Genomic DNA, 19,612 nt, shown 5'->3' with positions numbered 1-19,612 from the left:
GGAGTAGGCAGTGTGTGGTAACCCTTAGGAGCAGCAGCTCCCCAATTACTGCTGCTGTTAGCAGAGCTGATAAAGACAATTATGCCTGGAAACAATTAATTGTGTTAAAAGAGCCTAAGTTGTATGCATCACTTGGCATGCACCACCTTCCTGGCCTGCTTCTGTCCCTACGTAGGTGTGGGTGTGTGCATTATTTCCGTGTAACTCTGGAGAGAGAGCCAAAAGGAGCCAGGAGCCAAGGGAGCAGGGGAGGGAATGGCCACGTGGGCCTTGTCCTTTGGAGCTGATATTTTTGATCTAACTGGAGAAAAAAAAAATCCATACGGTGACCGAATACAATTCTGATACAATGAGGTTGCAGTCACACTCAGGAAGTGACCCAGCAGTTCCTGGCAGGACACCCTGATGACGTGACAGCTTTATGGTTGTCCTTTTGTCCTATAACCAAACCCGGCTCCCCACGCCTCTCACCCTCCCAGAAGCCCTCTTTGTCCTTATTATCCACAGGGAGTAACACCAGCAAGGTGACCCTGCTGGAGGAAGCCTTCCAGGCCTCCTGGCTGCTGGGTGCAGAGGCACTCACAGCCCTGGGTGCGCTCAGAGGGAGGTGAGGGCGCGATGTTTGCGCAGCAGGAAGCTGAGCCCAGGGTGGGGAGAAGGTGTTTGGTGATACAGGCATGCAGCAGGCATCACAGCACTCACCCAGCCCAGCACACCTGCCTGCTGCAGGCATGTGCTCCCTGCCAGGTGAGTCAGCAGCCGTGCCCTGGGCACTGACAGGGCTTTGCACAGTCACTGCAGCCCTGCCTTGTTATTTAAAACCAGCAGATAGTCGCCCTGCCAACCCCATTCCACTGTACCCTGTATTTGCACATGCCCATCAAACAGAGTTACAGGCATGGTTAAACCTGCTGTAAGTCTGCACATGCAAACACACGTAGAGATACACACACATACAAACAGAGGGATTAGTTGAGGGGTTAGGAGAAGCCCTTTCTTCCCAAGAACATTGGTAATTTGAACTTCGTACCATAACTAAATAAATGGTTTGAGGGGAGTGTGGTTTAGAAGAGTCTGACTCAGGTTCATGTTGTTAATCTAGTTTTACCACTGCTGTGTGATCCTGAGTGGAGTTCTCAGATTCCCTCAGCCTTGGTGCTTTTTGCTTAGAAAGGGGAATAATAAGAACTGCTCAGTCACAGGTGAGACCATGACTAATTTGTGCTCAAGTACAACATACATGGAAAATACTAGTTCTCCCTGTGTAGGTAATTTGGGTTCTGGTGATGGTGAAGAGGAGTCTGCATTAAACATCTGGGTTGCTTTTGAGTACTTTTGTCAGCACCTACATGTAACTAAGTTCTCCAGTTGTCCAGAAAAGCAGCTGAGGCTGAGACACAAGATAGAAGTCAACTGCTTTTGTATAATTATATTTTCATTTGGGCAGGTAGGAGGGTGCCTTCCCATTCTGCAATCTTCGTGGAAGATAAAGGTTTGTGACAGCACATCACTGGGACAGGATATGAAGGATTGCAGATAAACCAGGATTTTGGGCTACAGGATTTATCAAATATTGCAGTGCTGCAGGCTGGGATTTATCATCTCCCCAGGCTTGGTTCCTATTTGCCTTTGCTGAAATCCTTTTGAAGGGTGACAGCATTCGAGTACGTTAGAACTGTAAGCAGGCAAAGTACAGAAGTCAGGATTTCTTATTACAGGAGAAATGGAATAAAAAAAAATTGTGAGAATTACAGGGGAAACCATGTCATGTTGAATAAGAAGTCAGACTCCAATCTTGGGGAAAACTGGCATTCAGACTAGTTTAAATAAGATGTTAGGGGTTTTTTTTCCTATTTAAACTTGATCTTAAATTTCCTTCTGGTACCTCATATCCTTTTATGGTCAGTAGCACTGCACTCATGCATATTTATTAGAATTAGACATATTTTGCAAGTCACCTTCACATCTTATTTTCTTTTCCTGGACAAACTGGTTGGTTATGTACACATTGAATTTGCAGATTTCATCTCTGGTGTACATTAACCCCTGTTCGTCTGGTTGCTCAATGTGCAGATAAGTTTTGGGGCTTATTTGCAATTTAACTTCCTTCTGTATATTAAGCACAGCCCATACTTCTGTTTAATTTTCACAACCCAGATTCCTTCACACATGGAAATGACCTGCGTGTTCAGCATCCTGGCAGAGAAACAGCTGTTCTGTTTGAGAGATGAGTGTCCCTGCTGCCTGAGAGAGAGCAGGAATTAGATGTTTGTAAGGTATTTTTCCCTTTCAGGGAGCTGCAGTTTTGAGACGACCAGCAGGTTTATTTACCTGCACTTATTTTCTTTGCCTGAAGTTCACAGTGAAGCTGGAATAGAAGAGGCAGATTTTATTTTTCCTCCCCAGACTAAACCACATCTCTGAACCTGAGCTAGAAGTACTTTCTGTTTGCTTGTGGCACTTCCAGACCTGCTGAAGGTCTAGAAAGTGCAGCCACTGAAACACACACAGTTGTTTATTGAGGCAGAGGTTAGTGTGGCAGAAGTTGTTGGAATAAACACAGCTGTGTTTTTTCCATCACTCTGTGCTCATTTACTGGGTCAGTCAGCCACAGACCCTGGCTGTGCAAGGGTACAGGGTAAATCCCTGTCCCTGGGGAACACTGGAACTGTAGGATCCACTCTCAAATTTCACCTTGGATGGGGTTCACTGTTGTTTAAATCAAATAAAGCTGTGGTTATACCTATTACAGGGAATGGTTAGAGCTCATTAATAGTGAGGAAAACAACCTGCCATGGGATATACAGTCAACTTTGCAATCAGCTGTGCTTTCAAATGCTTAATTGCTTACAGTTCTGCTAGGACAGTCGTCAGTGCCTGCAGGTTAAGGTTTCAGATGAACCCCTCTGAGTTCCCTGTGAGGACTTTTCCCTTTGAAGAAAAGGAACTTTTTATCTCCATCACTCTAACTGAGAAGCTCTTGAACTGATTTTGTTCACATTCCCAACTCTGGGCAAAGTCACAGCCACAAAATTCTACAGTCCAGGGTTTCAGAGGGAACAGTGGCCTTGTTTCCAGGAGAATAGCCTGAAACAGACTGCCCACAGGCAGCCAGGCCCGAGGGACTGGGCAGCTCCAGGAAGCAGCTCGTGTTCCAGCTCTGGAGCAGTTCCCACTGCTGCTCTGGGTGAAGCACAGCTTTACTGCCAGCCTCAGTCTGGCTAATGGGCACGTCTGACCCTGATTTTCACTTCAAAAAAAAGCCCTAGTTGGAATGATTTAGAAAGGCAGGATTTTCTATACAGTCCCAGGGTTTGTGCAGGCAAAAATATCTGCATTAGATGAATTCTGCTGGATCCCCTGGTGGTGTGTGGAGCTCCCACCCATCTTCCAGGGTATAGGAAAGCTTTAGCACACAAGCAGTGCCACTTGTCATGTGCCAACAGCACAATAAAAGGGTCCATTGAAGCCACAAGATGAGAGGCTCAGGGGAAAAGTAGCCTTGAGTTATCTGGATGCAGAAGAGAGAATTCAGCACCTGTGGCAATGAACAAAGTCAGGCTCTGTTATCAGCTTGGACTGGTGCCACCAGCAGACAATCTGCTGTTTCCAGTGTGCCATTTCAATTGAAGCTGTTTGGACCTAACCTGGGAATATAATGCTGGGATTATCATCACAGCAGCCTTGGGAAACAGGGTTCCCTTCCTGAAATTCTGTGTAGTTTTTGCAATAAAACTAATCTGATTGCATCCTCCATTTCCCTTTTTGCAGCCCTGCCTGGGAGGGACAAACAGGACACAATCAAATTCTCTTTCCTGGTATATCATACACTAATGATCATTGTCCTGCCAGTACTTTGCAGGGTGAGTTGGCTTCCCTAGCTCCCAGGTAGCCCAGTTTGGGTTTTCCTCCAGTTTTTTAATTAAGCAGAAATCAATTCCTCTTCTATGAACTGGCAGCCACATTCTGCTCCCAGGTACTGATAAAAATGCAGAATTAATCACTTGCCTGTCAGCGTTGGGTGGAACCCCCAACCTCCTCATACCCACAGTGCAAATTTCCATCAAGCAGGAACCCCTGGCCATTTACTAAATGGGTGATTGAGGAGTTCAGAGTGCCACACAGGTTCCCTAAGTGGAGGGAGAGAAAACAAAAAGAGATCTTGTTCTACTTCTGAGGCACAGATTGTTATCATATCACAAAGGCCAGCAGCTGAAAAGATTCCAGTCAGGGAGCACGGTGCCTTAAGAACGGGTCAGACTGCCTGTCCTTCCCTGTGAGACTGACACCCAACGGGATCCATCTGGGATGGAAATGAGTTATCCTGACTGCTGCCATTATCAGATGCTGAAGTGCTTGACATACCTCCTTCTCTGTGGGTTCCTCTTGTCATTCCCCAGAACACGTGCACGAGCAGCTGCATTCAGCTGTGGTGTCAGATGAACATTGCCTTGAAAACCCAGAAAGCAAAAAACACCCCCAGCCAGAGCAGCTCGATGTTGAGTGGCAGAGGTAGTATTTTATTTCTTTTGAGCATCCCTCCTCAAGGACACTAAATTTAGAGTTTGTAAAACATCACTAACTGAAAACAAAACATTGCCAATAACAAAAATGCAAACCTGCTGGAAAGGAAAATGCAGCAGCATTCAAGTATCAGAAAACATGAGAGCTAAAGTGCTTGAGAGAATTTCTTAACTATGCAGAGTCTGAAGGCAGTGTTCCCCTAGAAATGCTATTTTTAAAACAGCACCTGCCTGGCTGCACAGGATTTTTCACCAGTCTATAGCAAGATAACACTACTAAGCCAGAGCCATTACCCCAAAGGGCTAGGAGCAACACATTTCTTTCTATCCCTCATACTAAAATAAATAATAGTCAAAGAAACACATTAGAAAGTTCAGGCAGCTGAAGTTGGACTTCAAGGAACGTGACAGAACAGATTTCCCATGCAGTGAAGTCGCTAGCATGGCCTGAAGCTGAACAAAGCTTTGGTGGGATTTATAAAGTGCTGTCTTTTAGTGTTTTATGCCTGTCTTTAGTAGTGTATTTTTTTTCACACCAGCACCGGGGTTGTGAGTTAAAAAAAATTCTGAAGTAACAGACCAATTCTCAGTGGATGCTGAAGCCAGACAGACATTGCACAGTGCACACAAATAACGTTAAAAAACTACAAACAAATCAAACCAAAAAAACCCCAAGCCCCAAAACCTAACCCAGTTATGGTAAAACATATCATCCTTAAAAACAAACACCACCAAGCTCCAAGAGCAAATGAGAAAGTAACATCTGTCTCCAGTCCCCTGGCTTGTCCCAGCAAGGATGGATACTACATGATACAAGCTCAGCAGCAATGATTGAGAGCCTGAGCCTGCAGGCACTCAGTGCAAAACTCTCCCGGCATTCAGCTCCATGGGAGTGATCCAGTTTTCACTAAAGCCAAAGGGAACTCCCTGCAGGCTTCAGCCAATTTTGGATTAGCCCCATAGATTGACAGAGGGAGCAGGACCTCGCTTTACAATCACCGTTTTTCTCTCCAGCCACAAAAGCCACCCCCTGAAATTCCTGGAGGGGTTTTCACCCTTCCCCTCCACGCATGCATTTAACATCCATTACAGTTAATAGCAGTTACACATGCAGGTCAATGGGAGAAAAGTCCCAGTCGGGAGGAGTTACTGGTAGTAAGAAAAGAAACCCAGTAGAAATGCTGAGAATTGCTAAAGACCCGGCTCCCTCGAGTGAATCCCTGTTTTGCCAGCTGGCAGGTGCCACCAGGAAGCTCTATGGCGTGTGTTTGGGGGTGCAGGGTGTGTGACAGCGGTGCCGTCCCAGCGTCCAGGGAGCGTCCGAGCGCAGCCGCGGCTCCCTCACTTGGGAGCAGCGTTGGTGAAATCGTCCTGTGCCAGGGAAGGGTCTATCCTGAACTCCTCCTGCAGCCCGCCGGGCGCCCTCGCCGAATCCCCCCGCGCTGCAGGCTGCGCTCTGTCCGTGCCGCCCCCCTCCAGCCCCAGGATTTGTCTCTGCACCAGCTTGGAATAAAGGCCTCCTTCTTCCATCAGCTCCTTGTGCGAGCCCTGCTGCACCACGCGGCCCTTGTCCAGCACAATGATGTTGTGTGCCCTCTCCACAGTGCTCAGCCTGTGAGCTATGACAAGCACCGTGTGGTTCTGCAAGTCGCCGTAGATCGCCTGCTGAATCTGTGGGGAGAAAAGGTGTCAGTGCCCGGGCACTGGGAGAGCAGCAGCTCTGGACAGGAGATCTCTTCTCCTCTGGCTCCCTGCAGCATTACCAGCACCAGCATGTCCAGCTCAGCTCCCAGGTGCAGCCCAAAGCCCATCGCAGTCCAGCCAGGTTTGGTATGAACACAGGCCTGATCCTGGGGACTTGTTACAGCTGGGCCCCAAATTTGGAAGCCATGTGGTGCTGGCAGAGACTGTAGGGAGCCGATACCTGGTGAATGCAGCTGCTCAGAAAAGCAGGATTCTTTCCTGAGTGTATCAAGGCAAGAGAGGTTTTTTTTCCTCCAGTCAAGAGACAATAGCACTGACGTCTAAAGGCAGGCAGGTGGCCATCAGGCACATGTCACATTGACACCCCTGGGTAGCCAAAACCAGCCCTGGGCTGGCATCAGGTACCACATGTGACTGAGGACCTGTGAGGCAGCAAGCTGCCAAGGTCAGACACTTGAGCTGCCCCAACAGAATTTGTCCTCTGGGATTGGAGGCACAACCTCAAATCCCAGCCTTTAACAGGTTTCCCTCATGTCATTGCATCAGGGAGGCCAAACTGCTGCTGGTGCATCACATCCCAGAGAGAGAAACCAGTTCACAGGATGCTCAAGGCTTTTCCTGCAAGTGTGGCTTCTTGGTGTCTCGGCTGGGATTTGAGCTCAGGCAGTCCTACCCTCCTTGCTGCAGCACCATTTTACAGAGTCTTCCTCTGTATCCTATCCTTAAAGGCTGCACAAAGTCTCTGCATGCCAATTAACACTTTCCATATTGAAAAAATCAGCAAAGACCCCACCTCATCAGATTTGTCAGGCACTGGCTGCTGTGAGCATGGAATTATTTCTGGAAGCAAATTCCTGCTATGGAATTAGCAGGAATTCTGATCATTCTGACTAGCATTCTGATCACACCATGTCAAGAGTAAGTTTGTCCACTGGCTGCAAACTGAAGCTACAGCCTGTCCTCCAAATCTTCTTTGTCCCAAACACCCAGGTCAGCCCCTCACCGCGTGCTCGCTCTCTGCATCCAGCGCGCTCGTGGCTTCATCCAGGATGAGGATGGGAGGGGTTCGGATCAGGGCCCTGGCAATCGCCACCCTCTGCTTCTGGCCCCCTGATAGCTGAGCTCCTTTTTCACCTGCCTCTGTTGGGTCAAGGCAGAGAGAGGAAGGGGTCAAAATAAAAATGAAGAGGTGCCAAGCAGCGCAGCTGCCAGGCCCAGCAGCGGGGTGGGTACCTGTGTGGTAGCCGTCCTGGAGCTCGGTGATGAAGTTGTGGGCGTTGGCCTTTTGGGCAGCCTGAACCACTGACTCGAAGGAGGCTGAAGTTAAGCCATAGGAAATGTTCTCTGCAATAGAGCGGGCGAACAGCACGGGCTCCTGGCTCACCAGGGAGATCTGCAGGAAGCAAGGGACAGCAGGGGTCAGGAGCAGAACGTGCACTGCACGGTATCTCAGACCACTGATATTTGTTTCTGCTGAGTAAGGATTGAGATCAAGACATAGAAATGTCATTAACCAAGATATAGAAGTGCTCAAGGTGAGCTTCCAGTGAGGATGCCAATGTCAGGGCGCCCAGTTTGCATCTTCTTCTGGAACGGTGCAAATTTCTTTTTGCAGGAAGGAAACTTGATGCAATACTGCCACATTGGCATCTGGGATGGGCTTCCCTCTCCTAAAGCCTGCTGTGGTTTTGCTCCAGATCTGTTATTCCCATCACTGTTTGCTTTTCCCAGAGTGGAAAACCAGTTGCTGGGTTAAGTCAAGCTGGAGAGACCCTCTCCCAGGCCCTTGCTGATTTTCCTTTCAAGGCCGGTAATCACACTTGGGCCATGTGAATGAGCCCTCTTGCATCTTTTAATCCCAAATAAGCAAGTTAGGGACTGCTGCAATTCCTTAATTGCTTAGCAACAGTCTCCCTGTCCTGCCTTACAGCCATGGCTGTTTACTGTCACGTTCAGCTACTTTATCAAACCCTTGATATTGGAATAAATCAAACCTTTCAAACTACTAATCAGAACTGTGCATGAGAGAGCCAGGGAGACACAATCATATTTTAATTGACTTCTCCCCATGCTCCTAACACCACACCAGGCTTTCTAAACTGAAAGACTTGCTTGGCCTTTGATTTTCACTCCATACGGGCAGGGAATGTAAATTAGTCACAGTGACTTTGGCTTTCCAGCCCGTCTCTGATCAATTGTTTTCAGGTTTTCCTGCTGACTGCTGAGACCATTTGCTCCGGGGGCAAACAAAGGAGGCAGTTACTTGCAGAGATGAAGGCTGATCTGTGCTGACACACAGATGAGAGCTGAGGGGCCCAGACCCCTCTCCTAGGCAAAGCACCAGCCCTTCTGGTGCTCCAGCTGCTGCCAGGATCCTGAGAGGTTTAACTCCCCATTAGCTGAGAATTACTGTAAGATCTTAAGGTGGAAATTGCTGGAGGAATGCAAAACTCTTTTTTCCAAACCCAATTTAGATGAAAATTAATCCAACAGCCAAAAACGTATTTCTACTGTGTTGGCCAAAAAATACCAAACAAAACATGGTTTTTGTTCTGTTTTTGGAAGGCTTCCCCTTCCCCTTGAAACCAGCCTCCATCCCTTTCCCTTCCACCCCCACAAATTATCCAAATTAATTTCTTGGACTACTTCCAAGCCTCCAGCTTTCTGGATGTTTCTGAAGCTGCCAGATCAAATCCAAAGCAACGTGCAGCAGCGCCATGCATCCCCTCTGAGCCCTGCAGGTGGTCACTGGGCTAAGCAGAACACAGGTATCACAACCAGAATACTCGCATCAGTCGCTCGTACCACGGAGTGCAGGTACTTGTGATCGTACATGTTAATGGGATGCCCATCCAGCAGCACCTGCCCATCCTGCAGAGGGTAGAAGTTCTCCAGGATGTTGACACAGGAGCTCTTCCCACTCCCTGAAGGACCCACCAGCGCTGTCACTTTGCCAGGGTGCAGGGTGAAGGACACATCCTGCAACATGGATGGGAGAGCGTGCTCAGGTCCAGGCTTTTCTCAATGTCCTGGGGCACTGCACAAGAGAATTAGCCAGAATCTGGCCACAGTGACCCTCTGCCTTGGTGATGTGCCACATCAGTCATTTCTCCTGGCTCTGAGAAGGCAAGAAGCCTCCAAATTGCTTCAGATTTACCTGCTGATATAGCAGGTCCTCTAAAAAACAAACTGACCTCTTTGCTGCTTTCCCCTGCCTCACGATCCCAGCCCCTCTCCCACGGAAGCAGTCTGAGGCAGCTTGGCACAAAGCCCTGTACCACACTGACATGTTTAATGCCTGAGTATGGAACAAGGGTTTTATTAATAAATCTTATTCCTTCTAAGGAAGGCCGGCCCTAAACCCCACTGCTCCTTTTAATCTGTTCTCCAGCATGCACTGAGCCTGCCTTTACACATCTCTGACAGGCAGCTGACACTCCCCAGGGCTGGGGTTTGGTTCTGGCCAGGCTGGAGCAGCAGCACGTGGTGCTGGGAGCAGGCAGTGCCCAGGGGGCTCACCTGCAGCACCTGCGTTGCGGAGCGCGTGCGGTAGGAGAAGGTGACATTCCTGAACTCCACCTTCCCATCCACGTGCTCTGGGGCCAGGGACCCGTCGTGCACCATCGTGGGCTGGCGGTCGATGAACTCAAAGACTTTCTCAGCAGCTCCCACTCCCTGCATGAGGCCACTGTACACAGAGCCGATGGACTGCAAGGGGAGAGGACACACTGAGACCTTCCTAAGTGAGGGGGGATCAGTGACACACATAAGGAGAATGGCTGATGCATTCCCAAATCTCCCATTGCCTGATATTGGCTGCAGTCATCAGACACAGGAAAAGAAAACTCTTCCTCCTCTGTTGGGTATGGACAACCCAAGGAAAGGTCATTTTTCAATACTAAACCCAGAGCTGCAGAACAGTTTGTACTGTAACTGCGTATCCCACCATGAGGGGAAATGAACCCCCAAACCAAACTAAATCCACACCAAAACCACAGCTTGAAAACCCCACCAGAGCCTGCAGTCATCTGAACAGATGGTGAGAGCCAGGCAAGCTGCCTCCAGCTCTGCTCTGCCCCTGCACAGAGGCTGAAGCATCACCAAAACCACACTTGGCTGTGAGGAAAACTCGACTGGATCATTCCTGCCTGGATTAGCCAAATTTATGCCTCTGCAAGGGGAAGGCAGCCCTGGGTGGGCTCTACCATCCCACCCACAATCCCATCTTGCTAACGTGCTGCCAACACAGCAGCTTGCAGCCTATTCCAGGGGAAAAAAAAAAAGTAATATAATTAAGTTTTTAATGAAGCCTGAAATTTAACAGGCAGCTTTGTAATCCCTTCATTCTTCACGCCAGGAAATGTGTTTGGCAGGCAGCCAGGGCTCTGCCCTTCAGCAGGGCCAGCCTGACCCCTCTGGTCCCAGTTGCTGTTTTGGGGGACAAACTTCTTCAGGAACATGAAGGTTGTGAGACTACAGCAGGGGAGGAATGGGGAGCAGAGGGGAGAATCCCTCTTCTGGCAGTGCCCCAGCACCAAATAAATATATTATGGGAAAGTCAGCACTGGATCTCTCCCTGCAACTGCCCTGGGACCTTCTGGGAGATAGAAGGGGTAGCCAGAGTGTGGGGAGGCCCTGGCACAGGTTGCCCAGAGAAGGTGTGGAAGGTGCCCCTGCCCATGGCAGGGAGTTGGAATAAGATGGACCCTTCCAACCCAACCCATTCTGAGATTCCCTGATAAAACTGACTCACCTCCATGCAGTCTCCCAAGACAAACTCATAAATTATGAAGGATATCAGATTTCCACTCGTCATTTGCTCAGAGATCACGAGGTGCCCACCATAGTAAAGGATGCTGACCTGGACCACCAGCAGGGTCAGCTGAAAGCAAGAAAACACCCCAGGATCAGCAAGGACAAGAGATGTTTTGGTGCATTTGTCATTTACTCACACAACAACCCAAACTTCATGTGCTGATGTTTATTCTTGGAGCCCTGAGGATCCCTGACAGTGCAGCTGTCAGCCTGAGGAGTGAGCATGGAAATGACAAAAACAACTCGAGTACATGGGCTGATTTGAGGAGCTGGGCAGATATCTTTCAACAAAACAAGTCCCGAGGGACAACAGCCAAGGAGACAGAATTTATCTGAAATAACAAAGCATCTCATGAACTCTCTTGGACTAAGGTCCTCAAGCATAATAATCTATGTTAAATTATCCAAGGCAAGCAGTCACCTCACCACTAAAATAAACTTTCTGTTACATGAGAGTGACACATTTTAATTTGGAACACAGAGTCAAGCCAGGAGTTAGTGCAGAATATCTTCCTTGCCTGTACAAGTCCCTGAAGTACAATCCCAGCTGCTGTCTGAAGTCAGTGTGGGGGCTACCACCTACTCTAGAAAGGAGACAGATCAGCTCTGATGTGACAAATACCAGCCCCTTTTATTCAGCTGGTTTTGTTCCATGCTGCCCCAGTGCTCCAAAAAGCAGCGATGCCTTGGTGCCCTGTGGGACCAGAAGAGGCTGTAAATTCCCACAGATAAAAATACAGTGGAAAAAAATGCTTCTCTATAGCGTTCACTTCAAGAAGGACCCTACCAGGGCTGAGCTACATCCATTGTCTTCCTTCTACATGGGCCCTGCAGGAGCAGTTTTTGAGGACTTTTGCCTTCTTAGATTTGTCAGGATCAGTGTCAACCCATCTGATGCTCCAGCCTCACCTGGGAGCCCAGAAACAATGCTAATAACACTCCCATTTTGTTTCCAGACTTGGGAAGCCATAAAGTCTCTCACAGCTGCACGAAGGCACCATAACTCACAGACCTTCACCAGAGACTGCCTTGATCCCTGAATGTGCAGAGACAAGGGCAGCCTCACGTGAAGGGTTTGCCAACCCTGGAGAAGTCCCAAACCATCTGGTGTTAAATGATGAAAAAGAATTTTGCAGGGGAAAAAAAGAAAAAAGCCCAAAGCCCAGCAGCCTCCTCCTGCCACCACCCACACACAGAAATCTCCGTTGCCGAGCAGGAGCTCAACCAACGCCGCGGCTGTTCCCAGCCGGAGCCCCGGAGCGGAGCTGGCACAGGCACACACTGCAGCACCACGCAGCCATGGGCTGCTCCACGACCTTGAGCTCTTATCAATTATTGCCCCATTTGCAGGGGAAAACAGGCAGTTCCACAGAACAAAACAGCGCTGCCTCGGGGTGGAACAGGATGCGTTTTTATCAATAAATGAAAATAACAAATGATCAAGAGTCCAGGGATTATGGGCAGCGGACAGCAGTGCTGGGTTCACCATACAGAGTTCCCTGGGAGCAGAGGAGAACCACGTGTGCTTTGGGATCTGGAGAGGCTCCCCTGCCCACCCCAGCCCTACATGGAAGCCCCAGGGCCATCACCTACCCCGCTGGACCAGACGTAGTAGGTGTAAGCCATGGCCTCCCTCTTGTTGAGCTTGTACACCTGCTGCAGCTTCTGCCAGTACACGTTGGCCTCCGTCTCCTCGTTGGCGAAGCTGCGCACAGTCTTCATGGCTGAGATGGTCTCCTCAGCCGTGTTGTTGGCCTTGGCCAGAGCGCTCTGCACATCCTTTGAGAGTTTCTGCAGGGACCAGGGGGAGGCAGAGGGAGCTCAGTGGGTGCCATGCTCACAGCTCCCCGCTCACCCTGGGCTCTGGGACCCCACCAAGGGTCTCCATATGGGGAGGAGAGATGGCACAAGGGCAGGCAGATGCATAAAGGATGTTCCACACCCCAGCCACCTCTTCTGTCAGACCTGAGATGCTTCCACTTCTGGGCATGAAGCAGGGTAAGAGCCCATGCTACGTCTGTCTGCCCACACAGGTTTAATGTCACCTGCCTGCCCCCACTGATGGGAGCAAAACATTCCAGCCTCACTCCCACCAGCTCCAGGGCCACACACAAGCTCCTTGATGGCTTCCCAGGGAGACCAGCCCAGCACTGTGGCAATGCCAGCTGCTGCTGCCTACCTGGTAGTACTTCCCATAGACATCAGACACCAGCATGATGATGGGGAAGCCCATGAAGGTGACCAGGGAGAGCTTCCAGGAGAGGCTGAACATGAAGAAGATCACGCCCGTGGCCTTGACCACGTTGCGCAGGAAGATGTTGATGTTCTGGGAGACCAGGTCGCTCACGATGGTCGTGTCCGACGTCAGGCGGGAGATGACGTCCCCTGCAGCAACGAGGGGTCGGGGAAGGGGAGAGCAGGGACGTGTCACCACGGCAGGTCACTGCTAACCATGTCCCTCACGCCATGCCAGAGCCAGATGGAGCTCCCCATCCAACCAGCTGGGGGTCTGAAGGGTGGCCTGGAAGGGGGGCAACTCTCCATCGCTGTGGATGCAAAGCAAGGCGGAGGAGCTTGGATTGCTGCATGCATGAGGAGCAGGAGATAGCAAAGGGGACTGTGGTAGCATCCTATGCTGGAGGGCAGCCCACAGGCCACACACAGTCCACAGCCTGGAGCTGACCCAAGGGACCTGAGGACATGGGTCCAGCTACTGAGGGATGAAGCTCTGGCGGTGCCTTTTGGTGGAGCTGAGTGTTACAGCCAGCAAACATCACACTGAACTCCTAAATCCTTGGCCTGTGTTTAAGTACAGCTGAATTCTCATGCTTTTGTGCAAGTCCAGGGTTACTCGTACCCCACTTCCAGTAACATCTCTGCTGTTCTCAGCTACCAAGGCACTGCTAAATACAGCAACAGCCTCAAAACTAAAAATACCACCAAGACAAAATTAAATGTGTGAAAATTACACCAGAGTCCCAGGCCTGGGACTGGGACAGGACTGAACTATAAGCAGGGAAAGCAACAAGCACACTCAGCAAGCCTCACACATCCAAAGTTTCAGGGACAGGAGCAGAGCTGGAGAGCAGCCCACCAATAGGCACTGATGGGAAAAACGAAATAGGAGTTTTGGGGGTGGGACCTCAGGATGCCAGGCTGATGGGTGGCAATGAGACATCCCCACAGAGGGAGGCAACAGAAAGGGAAAAGCTTTCTGCCTCTATTTCTAACCACGAGCACATGGGTGCTGCCTCTGGCTGCCCCCAGTCTGCTGTGTGACAGAGCAAGCCAAGGGGAAAAAATCTGGGATGGGACAGAGGGGTTAGAGCAAATCCAGGCGACACAGGAACCAACCTGTGCGATTCTCATCAAAAAAACTCATCTCCTGAGACACCAGCGACCTGAAGAGGCAGTTGCGAAGGCGGATGTTCAGTCTTGCGAAGATGAGCGTAAAAACACCGCCCCGGATACCTGCGGCAAATGAGCTAATTGCAGATAAGAAACGTTATAGAGCCATGGACACGAAACCCTCTCAGCCACACAAACACCCCCACGCCGGGCCAAGGGCCTGGGCACTGCTGACACCATTTATCACCAGCCCACACCTCCTGGGTGCCACCAGCACAGTGGTGGCTGGTCCTAATCACAAGCTTTGGGAGGGAACACAGCACTGCTGGAACAGCACTGCCCAGGGAACCCATTCCCTGTGTCCACTCCTGCTCCCCCACCTCCAGCAGATGGACATGAAGGGCTATACAAAGGCCTCCTGGCTGCCAGCCATGGCCTCTCTGCATCCAGAATTCACAACACATCCTTGGGGTCTGGCAGTGAACTGATGGGGTGGGTGCCTGTGCATCACCACAAGCTCCTGTGGGAAAACCCCAAACTCCTTGCCAGGGCCAAACCCAGCCCCTGGATTACCTTCCTATGGCGAGCAGGGACATGACCAGCACTGCTGTGGAGAAGCGATCCATGCTCTTCTGCACCACGATGCCATCGATGGCCAGCCCTGTGTAGTAGGGCAGGAAGGTCTCTCCTGCAGGACAAGCACAGCACATGCAGGGTCAGCCCCAGTGCATGGGATTGGCACAGGACCTGTATTCCCAACTGTGACAGCCTGTGGACAGCCCCATCCCCGCCACAGAGATGCTCGACCATCACACAATACACCCTGTGGCACGTGGGGATGTTTCACTCCCAGTGTATTTTATCCCCTATTGCACTGGTTTTGCCCCATTGCATTTTTCACTCACCCCATGTAGCATGTGCAACTCAGTATCCCCAAAAAAAGTAATTCAAGCTGCTTCCAAGCCCCACCACCACAGCTCTCCATCCCTCCTGGTGAGGACAGGAGCACACCACATCCTGCCTGGTCCCTTCACTCACCCAAGGCAGCCACGAGGAGGAAGAAGGAGGCAATGCCCAGGAAGAAGGCATCTGGCTTGGTGTAGGACAGCAGCTTATGGATGGTGGGACCCGCTGCCTCCTCCCTCTTGTCTCTCGGGGTGCCCCCATCACAGCTCTCCTCCACCTCAGCACGGGACTCAGAGCCGGGTCCCAGCGCCTCGCGGGAGGAGGTGACACAGGCCAGCAGCTGCCACAGCCCGAAGGTGGCCGCCAGCGCCACGTAGGTCCAGGCAAAGAGCCCCCAGAACCAGGGGTCCCTGATGGTCTTCCGCACCTCCGAGTAGAGCAGCAGCTTCACCATCATGTAGATGCCCATGAGAAGGCAGACGAGGGCGATGAAGGTCCGCGAGGCGCGGAGGCGCCGGGGGCCGTAGGCCGTGTTGGTGGCCACGCCGATGGCGGCCCCCAGCAGCACACAGCTGCGGTACAGGCAGCCCCCCCAGATGTCCAGCAGAGAGTTGAAGATGTTGAAGTGCCGCAGGTCCTGCAGGACATTCCGGCCGCCCTGGCCGTGGGTGTAGAGCAGCGTGGTGACCACCACGTCGGCCCCGCTGAGCGCCAGCGTGCTGGCCACCGCCTTCCAGGCGCGCATCCTGTCACCGGGCTGGGGGTCACTCACGGCGTGAGGGGCAGCCCTAACACAGGAAGGGTGTGCTCATGGTCTGCTGCGGGGAGAGAAGAGGGGGACGGAGTTATTTACCCCAGGGAGGAGGCAGGGAAAGGGAAGAAGGATGGGGGGACAACTGTGCCCTCAACCAATCCTGACCCCAGACACCACTGTCTGCACCTCCCCTCCCCTGCTGCACATGCCTAAAGGTATTTCATTAAATGAGCAGCACAAACTTCCCTCCCGGATGCCTTCACCCATCCTGAATCCAAAAGCAGAAATCTGTACATCCCGATGAGAATCTTTGTCCTTGCTTGCTGTGGCGGCTGCTGGGTGCAGCCACGTGTCCTGCTCTAGGGAGCCGTGTAGGTGTTAAACTTGGACAGTCATGATCCCAGAGTCCCCGCCCACCTTTCTCAGGACAAAGTTAAAACCAAGCAGTCAAAACCGTAGGAAAGCAGACAAGGGAACAGTTCAGCTCTACAATCCCCCTCATGAAAATAAGACTAAACCATATGTACTGCAGCTTGTCACACCTTACTGCGCCCAGCCCTCTTGGATATTCGGGGTAGCCCACTAAACCCGCCGTGCAGCCAGCGTGCAGTTCAATGACACAACAAAAATCCCGAGAGGAAATTAAAAAGGGATCGGAATTCCACAGCCGCGTCCCGCGGGGGAGGAAGGCTCCGGGCCGGGAGGGATGCTGCCTCTGCTGTCACCCAGGGGTCTGCCCGGCAGCAGCGATGGTGGGGCAGGCTCGCAATGGACACGGGGAAGGGCAGAAAGCTCGACTCGCTCTGAGCCGGGCGAGTCGCTCACCTGCTCCCGTGCCATGCCCTGAGGAGCCACGCGCTGGGAAGAGGGAGGTCCCTGATGCTGGGATTTGTGCTGGGTCAGCAGCTCAAATTGTGACGGTGCACAGTGCGGAAGGAACCGCACAAGGGGTGCCGTGTGCGGGCCACACTCCGGCCTGTGTGACCGCAGCCCCCCAAAACCAAACCACCGCGACCAAGGGCAGCCGTTGGCACCGGACAAGCTGCGCCCTTGGGCGAGAGCCGCTCGGTGGGCGGGCGAGCGGGATAAAAAGCTAAAACAGCGGAGGAAAGCAGGGCAGAGGTTGCAGTTTAGGGGAGCGCGGGGTGGGTGGGGAAGGAGGGATGGAGGCAAAGCAGAGCAGCGATGCCAGGGAGGAGCAGCACACGCTTCCCAGGGTGCTCGCTGCTGCCATCCGCTGCAAAGCTGCGCGGATCCGGCCCATGGAGGAGGAGGAGGAGAAGGAGGAGGAAGGAGGAGTAGGAAGCAGTCACCGCAGCTCCCCACCACCCGCAGCAGTGTCCCCAGCCCCAAAGAACACCCCAAGGTCCCCACTCGCATCCCGCCTTCCCCGCGGAGCAGAATGTCCCGAGGGTGACGGGGGACACTCGGGAAGGGCCGTGCCCGCCATACCCCGGCCGGACACCCACACACGGTTCCCCCTTCCCGGCAGCTCAGCCTCGCCCGGCTCTTACCGGCGGCGGCTCGGGGATCAGCGGGATCAGCCCGCTCCGAGCGGCGGCGGCGCGTCCCGGGAACAAGGTCGGTGCTGGGCGTGATCACCCTCTGACCACGCCCCCCAGACCACGCCCTCCCTGCGGCGCGCGCCCGGCCCCGCCCACCGCGGGGGACACCCCCCCCACCCTCCCCTCGAGCCCCGAATTTGGGGGTCCCCGGTCCCCCCGGTCCCGGTAAAACCCCGCCTCGACGCGGCAAAGGCAGCCCCAGAATGTTCCCCACCTTAGAAGGTTTTTTTAACCCTCTCTGAATATTTTAAAAATTATTTTATTGGTTCTGTAATTTCTGCAGTAGAGAAGGAAAATACAACATAGGAGTTGGCTCAAAAGCAACCAGGAAAAGGGCTCGAAATCATATTTTAATGGTATATAATGATTTTAATGATTAACAAGTTAATCCTTAAAGAGGGGCTCGATGGGGGTTTAATTAACCCCTCAAGAGCGACTTGACAAGGGTTTAATTAACCCATAACACAGAGGGATCCACTTTCAAGAAATCCAGCTTGTAAATTACTTTTCCCCTTCACCTCCCACTCCAACTTTTGAGGAATGAAAGGTCCTAGGCTCTTCCCTGGACAGCACTCATGCATCTAGATGGGCTACACAGGTGAGAGAGGGACAGGGCAGTGTCATTATCCCAAAGTTTCCATGTGTTTTTGGAGTGCTGGGCTTAAAAACACCCCTAGCACAGGCACAGATGTCAGGACTCCTGGAGTTCACAAAATTTCTGGAGAGAACACAATGGTGACATTACAAAAGACAAATTCATTTTCCTCTGGATAACCAAAATCAAAAAGATCATATTCTCTTGTTAACTTTATTTCTGCTAGTAAGTGCTTAAAACAAAACAAAAGAAAAAATTAAAAACAAAACAAAAAAATCTCTCACTTCAAGCCCTTCCCACATCCACCAGGAACAGTCAGACCTGGAGTGACTATTCCTGGCTCAGGCTCACAGCAGGGACACTTTAAAGCTGCAGGAAACATTGCTTGTGGCTAAGCCAGGTCTGGTTTCTGCTTCTCTTCCATCTGCACCCAGATCACTCCTGGGCTTTGGTGCAATCACTCCCAAAGGGCAACTTCCAAGCCAGTGAAGCTTTCTGGCAGGACTGAGCCTCTCCCTGCCAAACCTAAACGAGGATGGTGCCACCTCCCTTGGTCCAAGGGATGATCCAAGGGCAAACCCGGACCAGGAAGGGACTGAACAGACCCTCTTGTGTGAACCTTCCCTTTCCTTTCTCCCAGGACAGAGCAGGCACATCTGCACCCTGCACTCCCATGCAGCTGGACCACAAACCTTGGGCACAGCCCGTGCTGTCCCCAGTGCTGCAGGACCCCACAACACCCCAGGGCTAACTGGTTTTCTTCCCAGCAGACATGCTCTGCTCAGGGGGCAGCACTGTCTCGATCTGGAATGACACAAACTGGCCCTTCTTCAGCTTCTTCAGGGAGCTGGCAGGGCTGCCCCCAAACACATTTTCTTCTACCTTGAAGGCCAGAGAGGGCAGGCTCCGAGTTTTCCTTTTCACACCCTTCCGCTCCCGCTTGCAGGCCGTGGTCATGTTGGAGATCACCTGTCAGGAGAATGGAGGGGCTGAGCTTTGAGGTGGCACTCAGGAATCAGCTCAGCTCTGACACACTGAACCCCAGAATCACTTAGGGTTCGAATGGACCTCTGGAGATCATTTTGTCCAGGCAGGGTCACCTGGAGGAGGTGACACAGGAACACATGCAGGTGGGTATGGAATGTCTCCACAGAGGGAGAATCTAAGACCTCCCTGGGCAGTTCCAGTGCTCTGCCACCCTTAATAGAAAGAAGCTCTACTTCATGTTGAGGTGGAACTTCTTGTGGTTTAGTTTATCGCCATTCCTTCTCATCCTGTCACTGGACAATACTGAAGAGAGCCTGACACAATCATCTGACACCCCTGAGATATTTCTATGGGTTGATGAGATTCCCTCTCAGTGTTCTCCAGACTGAGCAGGCCCAGCTCCCACAGTCTCTCC

The 19,612-nt window shown here is 51.7% G+C and overlaps 1 protein-coding gene across 2 annotated transcripts; it reads right to left on the bottom strand.

Annotated features, from left to right (window-relative positions):
• Positions 1–4,493: 4,493 nt before the first annotated feature.
• ABCB9 (ATP binding cassette subfamily B member 9) lies at positions 4,494–17,675 on the bottom strand. 2 transcript variants are annotated; one of them, XM_056503885.1, is made up of 12 exons: positions 17,565–17,675; positions 15,429–16,111; positions 14,964–15,078; positions 14,397–14,527; positions 13,222–13,427; positions 12,636–12,833; positions 10,981–11,109; positions 9,747–9,935; positions 9,033–9,206; positions 7,461–7,620; positions 7,231–7,367; positions 4,494–6,194 (listed from the first exon to the last, which is right to left on the bottom strand). In XM_056503885.1, the coding sequence occupies exons 2-12, from the start codon at positions 16,039–16,041 to the stop codon at positions 5,865–5,867; spliced, it is 2,382 nt and encodes a 793-aa protein (XP_056359860.1). In that variant the 5' UTR covers positions 16,042–16,111; positions 17,565–17,675; the 3' UTR covers positions 4,494–5,864. The 2 variants fall into 2 exon arrangements, with proteins under 2 accessions (XP_056359860.1, XP_056359859.1); XM_056503884.1 differs by having other exon boundaries at positions 15,429–16,114; positions 17,565–17,647.
• Between the last annotated feature and the right edge of the window lie 1,937 nt (positions 17,676–19,612).

This window comes from Oenanthe melanoleuca, chromosome 15 (assembly GCF_029582105.1).
Source record: "Oenanthe melanoleuca isolate GR-GAL-2019-014 chromosome 15, OMel1.0, whole genome shotgun sequence".
NCBI lineage: Eukaryota > Metazoa > Chordata > Aves > Passeriformes > Muscicapidae > Oenanthe > Oenanthe melanoleuca.
This window is presented reverse-complemented; position numbering and strand designations above follow the sequence as displayed.